The sequence below is a fragment of the Ischnura elegans genome, chromosome 4, assembly GCF_921293095.1.
Source record: "Ischnura elegans chromosome 4, ioIscEleg1.1, whole genome shotgun sequence".
Classification (NCBI taxonomy): domain Eukaryota; kingdom Metazoa; phylum Arthropoda; class Insecta; order Odonata; family Coenagrionidae; genus Ischnura; species Ischnura elegans.
In genome coordinates this window covers 51,930,087-51,941,571 of record NC_060249.1, presented here as the reverse complement: position 1 = coordinate 51,941,571, position 11,485 = coordinate 51,930,087, and the positions used below count along the sequence as shown (strand labels likewise).

Genomic DNA, 11,485 nt, shown 5'->3' with positions numbered 1-11,485 from the left:
TTTTACTGCGAGGTAGAACTCTTTATTTAAACCCTTTTTGTTCGGAAATGACAATGGTTAAGATATTTTGTAATATTTTAATACATTTTTGGGTATAACTTTTAAAATGCATAATAATTGATTTTTATCAATACAGTGATGTAAGAAAAATAATGAACATCAATTCAAGTTAAAATTTAAAGCCATTTACCATGGGTGTTACCCAAAATTTCTCAAAACATTAGTCTCGCACTTAAACCGATTTAGCTACAGTAAAGAGATACAAGAATTTCGAGTTTGTATACTCATTGAACCCATAATCTTGGCGGTTTCATCGCGGATTGTGGTAATTCAATTATCCTTTTATGTTGCGCTTGCACATATTTGCTATTTGACACTGCTTGTGTCACGGCTATAGAGCAAAGTAATATATAAAGTCCCATGAGTATTTGCACACCAAATACAATCATATTGCTTTCATATGTAAATTTTTTTCTCAGTCATTTTTCACAGCAGAAAATCTTTCCCGTGTTTGTGATTCCAAAATATAACAAAAATCATCACCTTAAAAAGCTTCACTTTCACCTCACATAATATTGTCTAGTTTTCAACATTGATATGCTATTCATCTGCTTTTGTTTGGAGAAGATTGCATAATGTAAGCAAATGGGCTTGTGCACAATTTTACATAACTATCTGATATGGTATAGTGAGAAAATGAGATGGAAATATTCACTATGGTGGCACAAGCACTTTTGGAATCGTGAAATTGCCATTTTGCTTCCATACCCTAGCCCCCGTTTTTTCTTCATGCTGCTGTGTCAGACACAAACACTGCAATGTTTTATTCCTGTCCTCGAGGGTTATTCTGTGTCTCCGAATTTGGGCGCTAATTTATCCCAATATTTACATTTTTTGTAACTTTAATATAAAAGAACCACCTTCGGCGTCAGATTAACGGCTCACTAAAAGGCCCTCCTTTCCGCGAGAACAGTTCATTTCCATTGAGTTATCGCCGTTACATCGACCAATGAATGACTCACTGAGCGATTCATTCAATATCCAACAGCATATTATCCAGTAGTCTTCCGCGACAAGTATCAGCGTCCATCTTCCCGGTATACATCGTTTCAGTTGACTTTTTGTGACTACAGTCCCCTGTCCTGAAGGCGCCCTCATGTCGAGTCGATTGTCGTCGCATTCTGAATGCAATGATAATCAACTCGACAAACGGCGATCAACTCGACCAACGGCGCCCTCAGGTCGAATCGATTGTCGTTGCATTCAGAATGCAATGACGATTGACTCGACCAAAGACGATTCACTTGACCAACGACGATCGACTCGACCAAAGACGATCGACTCGACATACGACAATCGAATCGACCAGAGTTCTCCTCAAGGACAGGGGACGAAACTTGTCACGAAAAGTCAACCGACGCGACGTACACCCGGAAAGTGCACGCTGATCCAACAGCACTCCGAATTTTCATTCGGAAACAGACTAACCTCACTGCTTGAGATGGCCCCTACATTAAGGTGCACCTCCGAACGCTCCTGTCCTTCCTCAACTCGACCTCCACGCACGTCTCCCTCTTCTCGAGCTCCTTCCTCAAGAACTCCAACCTCTCGGACTCTTCCAACACCTTCTGCTCCTTATCCCTCATGGTCACCTCCAAGTCCCTCTTCATCTTCTCTATTTCCTCCTCGCACTCCTTCCGGCACGCCTCCATCTCCAGCTTCATCTTCTCCCTCTCCTCGCGCAGGGTCCTCTCACACTTCTCCTCCATGTCGCGAGCGTCCACCTCCAGAGCATCCCTCAGCCTCCGCTCCTTCTCCTCCTTCTGCCTCCACAGCTCTTCCCTCTCCTCCTCCAACTCCGCCTCCTTCCTCGCCTTCTCCTCCTCCAGCCGCTCCTTCTCCGACTGATACTCGCACTTCAACTCATCCCTCGCCGCCTCGGCCTTCGACCTCTCCTCCTCCAGCCTTTGTTCCCACTTCGACTCCAAATCCTCCTCCACCTGCCTCCTCACCTCCTCCTCCAATAAGGCCTTCCCCATCCTGAGGCCTTCCTCGATCTCCTCTTTGACTTTCCGCTCCAACAGTTCCTTTTGCTGGTACAGTTCCTCCTCGGCCTTGAGCAGATCCTTCCTCTCCTGTTCCACCTCCGCCATAGCCTTGTTCAACTTGGAGGACGCGTCCAACTGGATGTCCTGATCCATCCTCCTCAACTCTTGTGCCCTGCTCAGGTACTCCGCCTTCCTCAACTCCTCCTCCTCCAAGATCTCTCTCCTTCTCTTATCCTCCATCTCATTCCATTCCTTCTCCTTCCTTTCCCACTCTGCTCTGCTCTCCTCTTCCTTCGTCGTCAGATCTTCCTCCCTCTTCTTCAGAATTTCCTCCATCTTCTTGGCCTTCTCCTCCATCTCTTCCTGCTTCGTATTCAACTCCTCCTCTTTTGCCTTGATCTCCTCCTCCATTTTGTTCATCCCCTCCTCCTTCGCCTTCATCTCCTCCTCCTTCCTCTCCATCTCTTCCTCCTTCGCATTCATCTGCTCCTCCTTTCTCTTTATCTCTTCCTCCATTTTGTTCAGCTCCTCACCCTTCCTCTTTACCTCTTCCTCCTCTCTCCTCATATTTTCTTCCTTTCTCCCCATCTCTTCCTCCTTCGCCTCCATCTCTTCCTCCAATTTTTTCATATCCTCCTCCTTCCTCTTTATCTCCTCATTCTTCCTATTTACCTCTTCCCCCTCTCTCTCTATCTTTTCCTCCATTTTGTTAATCTCCTCTTCCTTCATCCTCATTTCTTCCTCCTTAATCTTCATCTCCTCCTCCTTCGCCTTCAATTCTTCCTCCATTTTGTTCATATGCTCCTCCTTCGTCGTTATTTCTTCCTCCCTCATCCTCATTTCTTCCTCCTTCATCTTTATTTCTTCCTCTTTCATCTTAATTTCTTCACCCTTTATATTTATTTCTTCCTGCTTTATCTTCATTTCTTCCTCTTTCATCTTTATTTCTTCCTCCTTTATCTTCATTTCTTCCTCCTTCATCGTTATTTCTTCCTCCTTTGTCTTTATTTCTTCCTCCTTCTTCTTCATCTCTTCCTCAATTTTTCTCATCTCCTCCTCTCTCCTCTCCATCTCTCCTTTATCCCTCGTTATATCTTCCTTGTCACTATTTATCTCCGTCTCCTTCCTCTTCATCTCTTCTTCTATTTTGTTCATTTCCTCCACTTTCTTTTTGATCTCTTCCTTATCCCTCGTTATAGCTTCCTTATCGGTCTTTATTTCTTCCTTCTTTCTCTTCATCTCTTCCTCCATTTTGCTCATCTCATCCTCCTTCCTGTTCATCACTTCCTGGTCACTCCTCATCTCTTCTTTATCAGTCTTAATCTCTTCCTCCTTTCTCTTTACATACATCTCCATTTCGTTCATCTCTTCCTCCTTTCTCTTCATTTCTTCCTGATCGCTCCTTACCACTTCTTTATCAGCCTTTATCTCTTCCTCCTTCCTCTTTATATCTTCCTCCATTTTTACCATCTCTTCCTCCTTTCTCTTCATCTCTTCCTGATCGCTCTTTATCTCGCCCTTATCCTTCTTAATCTCTTCCTTATGCCTCTTTATCTCTTCCTCCTTCCTCTCCACCTCTGCTTCCCTGAGGTCCATCTCCACCCTTCTCGTCGTCTCTTTCTCCATCCTTTCTGCCTCTCTCCTCGCCGTTTCTGCTATTTCTCTCCTCTCTTCTTCCTCCCTTTTTTCCTGTATTTCCCTCATCTCTATCTTCTGCCCCTCTATCGTCGCCGTTTCTGCCTCTGAAATCTCGTTCACCATCTCTGATGTCATTTCCGTCCCCACATTCTTCGTCTGGGGGTTCACTTGCAGCTGTTGGTACTCCTTCATGGCCTCTTCTGATTCCTCCAAGCGTTGTTGGTTGTCGAAGTTGTGTACTGGTTCACTTTCACTCTGTTGATTATCACTGAAATATTGCACAAATAAAGGTTCAAATAAGTTATAATTCTAGAAATTCAGAGGTTTATAGATCATAAACGTATCATTTTGATGTCTGACGACCTTTATTTTATCTTTCATTATCATACGCAAATATTGTAATATTTTCTCCCAATGACTTATATTTATACCAATATAAAAGTTTTTTCCTAATGTATACCCAATTCTAATCATGAAATAGGCATATATATTTGATTATACAAAAATATTGAAATGAAAGATATACTCCTTTAACATTCAAAATCTTATTTATATAGTCTAGTTTTAAAAGCATTCACTCATATATCAAATGGTTTTGCTGGAATTATTATTATTATTATTTTTAGTATCAATGCTTGCATTACTTCTAATTACTTGCTTACAGAAGAAAATTAAACATGGAAGTAAAGAAACAATATATAAGAACCTACATTTGGAGTATGCTCCTATATGGAAGTGAGGCATGGACAATGACCGCAGTGGAAAAAGCAAGGATAGAAACCTTCAAAATGTGGTGCTACAGAAGAATGATGACGAGAATGATCAAGTTAGCAACGAGAAAGTCCTTAGAAGAATAGGAGAGAAGTGAAGCCTCATGAAAACCTTAATAAAAAGACTGAAAAATCTTATAGGCCACATCTTGAGGCATAATGGCTTGATTAGAACAATCGTTGAGGGACAAATGGATGGCAAGAACGAAAAGGAAGACCTCGAACAAAATATATAGAACAGGTAAAGACGGATGTGATAGAGAATAAATGCGTAGGTGTGAAAAGATTAACTGATTGGAGAATTGAGTGGATATCTGCCTTAAATCAATCATAGGATTGTTGACCAGTGACCAGACTTAACAACGAGCTATGCTTTACAAAATGGATTAACTTAGATCTTCCTATAATTGATTTTGATCCCAAATATCTCGCACCCGTATTCTTTGCGAATACGACAGATCCAGCGGCCTTCAACTCAGGGACGTAGCTAGGATGATGTGTTGGGGGGATGGAACCTCTGGAGAAAATTTTAGCGTTTTTATCTCTAGAAATTCTATTTTATGCTACTTAAAATTCCACAATATAGGTCGTCGGGAAATTTTTTTGCTAAAACATATTGGTGGAGTAGAAAAAATTTGTTTTATAGGTTAACTTTTTCTTCTAAAATAATTTTTTTGGGGGACGTACCCCGTGTCCGCCTTCTGGCTACCCACTGCTCCGACTCCTACTATTCCCGAAATTTCACTGAAACAGCATTCTCTCCACTTAAACTCCCACCTCTACCTCATCCCATTGTCTTACTATCTCCTTTCGCACTAAACAGCCAGGGAGATTTTCGGCAGTCTGGCCTAACTAGAAATGGGTCGATATAACTGAAACTATTCCATGGCTGTAACTGCGACAGTAGCGCTCCAAATTTTGGAACTCTTAGTTCCACTGTCGTCATTTCACTTCAGCTCGGTTGCAGCTCTACTTGACCTGTGAGTTATTCGTCACGTCACTTTATGGCGCACATTGAAGCCAGTACTGGTAGTGCCACACGGCGTAGCGACCAGTCCGATAAGAGTACCACGAGAACTGTGGATCTGTTTGGAACTGGAACCGTCTCGCGGAACTGTCTCACAGCTGGTTACATCACGTTGCAGCTGCATATTTGGCTCTGTTTGGCCCACCTCTATGCCTGACACTTCGACCTTTGCATGCTCACCCTAATTCTCAGAAAGTTTCAATCCTTTCATTCCAATAATTAGGATCTTGAATCTCTTGAATATCTGAAGATATTTTTACAGAATTTAAAAAAATGTTAATCTCCTCAATGCCGTTTCCAGCAGAAATTGGTATCACAATGAAAATCATTAGGCCAAGTTCAATGAATTGACTATATTTTTTAATTATCTCCACCCCCTGCCTCTTTTCTCCCCAAACTTAAATGCCCACCGATTTTCCCCTCCACTGCTTGTACGTCCACCAATATCATTTACCTCCTTGATTGCAATTTCTTCCCCGCTTTCTACGTCGGCCAATGCACCACCCCCTCAACCTCAGAATTAATAATCACCGCACCTCATGCTGTCCATCATCCCCCCACGTATCTCTACCAGTACCCACACATTGTTTGTCGCACGACTCCATCTTCAATCAATAGTTCAAAGTTTCAGTCATTGCCTCCCTCCCACCCACCGACTCCGCCCTTAATCTCCACACCCTCGAATTGGCGTGCATTTGGTACTTGCAAGCCAATAGCTTTCCGGGGTTGAACGTCTCATCCTTACTGCCTCCCCCTCTGTATACCTCTGTATAGGTGTATACCTCTCCCCTCTTTTTCCTTGTCCAACACAGACCTTTCCTCCCCATTCATACATAGAAATATCCTAGGTTGGACAGAAACACAGGACACAAAAAGATAAAAAGTCACCTACATAACTTTGAGGAAGATGGATGTATACCACCGAAAATTTGGTTCAGTGAGTTTTGCGTTCTGTTTTTCTGCCTAACCTGGGCAGACTTGGAGCTTTCGAGGTAGTAGTTAAAGGGAAAATCATTTTTCCTGAGAGGAAAAGCATTGTTAATGTTTTTACATTCGTGACTTGATACGTGAATATTATGTGCAACGTGCTCTCATTTTTATACAAAACTGTATATATACCAAATACAAATATACACAAAACACATAATATTAATGAAATACATGCGAAAATGTACAAGAATATTTATTAAATAATAAGGGTTTGAATATTTAAAGGATATGTAATTGCTTATCAAACTAAAAGCACTCACTTTGACTCTTCCTTGGCAGGATTGTGTGTTCCTTCAATTACCTCCTCGTTGGGCTTCGTAGTCAAGCTGAAAATAATAAGGTGGGTAAAATGTAAAAAAGCCGTTTTTCAATCCAATAACAATAATAATAAATTTATTACTCCAATTTAAATTTTTTACATAAAATAAAGGAATTTTATATATCTTCAGTGGTTAATACCAGTGTCAACGCTACAATTATTAAATTAAAATGCAATTCAATTATTATTAAATTAAAATGCAATGCAATTAGAAATTTTGGCAGAGGAGGTGGCGTGTTAATGTCTCTAATCCCTATTGGAAAAAATCAATGGGAAAAAATTCAATTGAAATGTCCCATTGAAAAGTGACAAATTTCAATGGAACAGTTCAATTGAAAAATTTTCAATGGAACAGTTCAAATGAAAATTTTTACAATTGCAAAAAAAATCCATTGAAATTTGTCACTTTTCAATGGAACAGTTCAATTGAAAAAATTACAAATACATTAATGCATCCAATATGGTAAACTTATTATTCGGTAGAATATACTTAACATCTATATATCCCGAATTCTGAATAAATAAAACATGTGAAAAAAAAGTAAAGTTGAAAAATATTTAGAAGCAGTGTCATGAAAACTTTAATTGGGCTTTTCCGCATCTTACATCACTTCTCACAATCATGAATAGTTATCGAAAATCTGTATAGTTTTACCATGATTATCAGAACAACAACTATACCATGAGAGCCACATCTTTTACCAGTTCAAACAACGTTGAATAGTGGTCGAAAAGAAGACGTTTTTCCGCGATTAGCGATAACAACTTCACCAACAAATATCTCACACGTCTTTATCTAAGAAAGGCTTCTTTAAAATACTGATAAATATACTTCTGGTTTGACATGAAGCCAACATAACTTGTGTTTCACAACAGAAACATGTCACTCATGTTTATACAAGAACACGGGAATTTCACTTCACACAAACAAACCTGCGTGATACACACTATTCCGACAATGCTAGTAGTTTTTGTCGGCGACGTAACGCGCGTACGCATAATTAAGTTATATAAATATGCTTACATTTTAAACACAAACGTTAGTATAACCAGTCAAAAAACTGAAGGCAAACGATACATTACTAAATGAACACACTACAGCACAACAATCACATCAAGACTTCCACTATATATCACGGAAGAAACACACGAATTACCTAAAACAACGCTGTGGGGATCAAGCACAGGTTAAATAACAACGATACTAAATAGTCTTTTCTCCACAAGCAAAAAATTAACCACAACCCAGTCAACCATGTGCACGTAAACATATGAATAACGGTATAACGGTATTTTTGATTTCAATTGAGTATTTGAGATTTCAATGGAGTATTTGAGATTTCAATAGGATATTTGGGAATTCCATTGAAAATTTGAGAATCCAATGGAATACTTGAAAATTCAATTGTATCTTTTCTTCGAATTCCATTGAATTTCCTAATATTCAATGGAATATTCGTATTTTCAGTTGTAAATTTGAAAATCCAATGGAATTTTTGGATATTCCATTGAAAACAAGGAAATTCCATTGAAAATTGGCATTTTCAATTGATTTCAATTGGAATTTTCAATGGAATCGGCTGATTTTTTCCAATAGGGATGATAAAATTTATCATCCTATTTCGGTTAATAGTATTTCTTATGAAGCGATTTCTTGTGTTGTAAATATATTAGGAGTAGATATAACTGTTACGGGACTGTATCGACCACCTAACCTCAAATTTAAAGATTTTTTAGAGGAATTTTTTGATGAAATTATTAAATTACGAACTAGAGATGTACTTATATGTGGAGATTTCAATATTAATTTCATGTCCAATCTTGGCACAGTTATTAATGTTTACAAAGATGCATTAGCTCAAAGAGGATATCTACAATTAATTAAAGAAAATACTAGAGAGGTGATAGTAGATGGAAATTTAGTTTCCTCATGCATTGACCATATACTCTACCGAGGGAATGCCTTTCATTGTGATGGGGTGATGTTTCAGGCTTGCATATCGGATCATTATGCTGTAGCAGTTGGTATGGTTAAAAAAGATAATTTTCCCTCATTGAAATTGACTGCTTTAAATAATACAATTTCTGAAACGTATGTTTGTGAAAGAACGGTGAAACAGCTGATTTCAAGCCTTGATTTAAACGATCTTCAAATGTTAGATTCGCAATCTCCCAATGATATATATCTAGAATTTTCACGTCTGTTTCAAGGAATATACAGTAAAGCCATGAAAATACGTTCTCGGAAGGATAATAAAGATAATAAAAAAACTTGGATTAATAAAGAAATAATTGAAAAAATTAAAGTTAGAGACTGCCTCTATAAGAGATGGAAAAATAGTCCCTCGAATTTGAGTTATAGAAGGGAGTATCAAACTTTTAGAAATCAAGTTAATAAAGAAATCTACCGATCAAAAAAGAGTTTTTACTATCATAGTATAATTCGTGCAGGTAATGATGCAAAAAAGATTTGGGAACTAGTTAAGTTAATAACCGGAGCAGATAAAAATAAGGGGCCTGATAATACTATTGTTAATTATTTCTCTGGTAAGATGAATTTAAAATCTGCGGTCAATCTCTTTGTAAAGCAGTACTCAAAAGATAACGAAGAGCTTAGAATAAATTGTTCGGAAGTTTTATACGAGTACAGTCCTGTTACAATAAATAATAGTATAGTGGTAAATTATGCAACTGAAAAAGATGTTAAAAATATTCTCAAGAATATTGAAAATAAAGGACCTGGAATTGATAGGATGAAAATTAAAGACTTAAAATCTAACAGCATCTTTATACCGGTTTAAAAAAAATTTATTAACACTAGTTTAGAAAATTCCATTGTTCCTGTTGAATTGAAAACAGCTATTGTTCGTCCGATTTACAAAAGTGGAAATCACCTTCAAACACAGAACTATAGGCCCATATCTATCTTACCTTGTATGAGTAAAATATTAGAAAAATATGTGGCAGACATGCTGTTAAATTTTTTGGACAAAAATAGAGCACTTTTTGAGCATCAATATGGTTTTCAAAAAAAGAAAGGTGCAAAGGATGCCTTAGAATACTTTTCAGAGAATATTCGAAATAATTTAGATAGAGGAAAGAATGTTGTAATAACTTACATTGATTATAAAAAGGCTTTTGAAATGTTGATCACACATTGTTGCTTAAAAAGTTATACAATATTGGAGTGAGAGGGTTGTTGCTTGATTGGTTTAAAGATTATTTATTTAATAGAAAGATGGTAGTGAAAGTTCAAAATGTTCTTAGTGATATTACCAGCATAAAAATGGGAGTGCCCCAAGGATCGATTCTGGGGCCAATTTTGTATTTAATTTATGTTAATGATATGCATGAATGTATTAAAAAATGTAATTTACTTTTGTATGCTGACGACACAGTCTTGATATCTAGTCATGTCAACTTCAAAAATGCCGTCAATAATATGCAGAATGATATCAATAATATGTTAAAATGGTCCCATGACAATAATTTAATTTTAAATGAAAAAAAATCTAAAACAATGCACATCACTTATCTTGCTTCTAATATTAAATCAATACATATTAAATCTCACGGTCATGAATGTCTACATTCTAACATGATAACTTGTAACTGTAATATTTTAGAACAAGTGAACGAATATAAATATTTGGGTTTGATAGTTGATTGTAATTTCACTTTTAATTCTCATGTATCAATATTGAACCAAAAGCTCGGATGCATTATGTACAAATTTTATTATCTGAAGGATAGCGTCACGAAAAATGTACTCAAAATGATGTATCACGGTCTTTTTGAGAGCCTTCTCAGATATGGCCTTACTGTGTGGGGATCATGTGGTGTAACTAATATGAAAAGATTGAAGTCCAACCAAAAAAGGATTTTAAAAATGATTCATCAAACAAACTTTGAGGAAGATGGTGGATATTCAGGTGACTCGTATTTTAAAGACCTTGGTACATTACCACTTGATAAATTGTATCAGTACATATTAATAATTGATAATTATTTTAATAATAGATACAAAAGGAAAAGAAATAATAATAGTCATATCGATTTAAGGGCTTTAGGAAAGTATGAGATTCCGCGATGTTATACGCATAAGGGTTGTAGGCAATTGAAAGTTGTTGTACCTAAACTGTTTAATAATTTGAAGAGTGAATTTAAAGAGTTAAAATCGTTGAGTGAAGTAAAAAGAAAAATTAAGACATGGATATTGACTGGTTGTTGATAATGGAATGTAAGAGTATTTTATATAATGATATGCTTATTTGCTATTAAGAATGTTTTTTTTTATGTTTAATTTGTTTGTTAATGAAATTGTTAATTTAGTAATTTTTACAAGACACAAATTGTAATGCTTAAGTTGGCACCTGCTGACAAGCCAATTTCGGCTTAGCGGGACCAGAATGTTTGTTTTCATTTGAAAATTTAAACTGTTGTATAAACATTATTTCTTGTTTGTACATAGTTATAAAATGAATAAATGAGTGAATTATTAAAAAAAATGCACGACATAGAAATAATTGATTTTTTCATACATTATAATTATGTCAATTAGTATGACACGTGGCCAAAACATCATATCATGTGAAGAAAATGTAAGTATAACGAATGAATAAAAAAGAGCATGCAAAAAATACAGAAGTAGTAGAAATCCTGAACTTTTGAGACCAAAAACATTTTTAAAACT

At 37.0% G+C, this 11,485-nt stretch overlaps 1 protein-coding gene across 11 annotated transcripts in view; it reads right to left on the bottom strand.

Annotated features, from left to right (window-relative positions):
- LOC124157454 (golgin subfamily A member 6-like protein 6) overlaps nt 1–11,485 on the bottom strand; it is a 58,848-nt gene continuing 47,363 nt past the window's right edge. For all 11 annotated transcript variants that reach the window (XM_046532155.1, XM_046532156.1, XM_046532164.1 and 8 more), the window contains 2 exons: nt 6,734–6,799; nt 1–3,954 (listed from right to left, as the gene is read on the bottom strand). In XM_046532155.1, the coding sequence (XP_046388111.1) occupies nt 1,509–3,954; nt 6,734–6,799 (2,512 nt within the window). In that variant the 3' untranslated portion in view covers nt 1–1,508. The remainder of the gene's footprint in view (nt 3,955–6,733; nt 6,800–11,485) is intronic.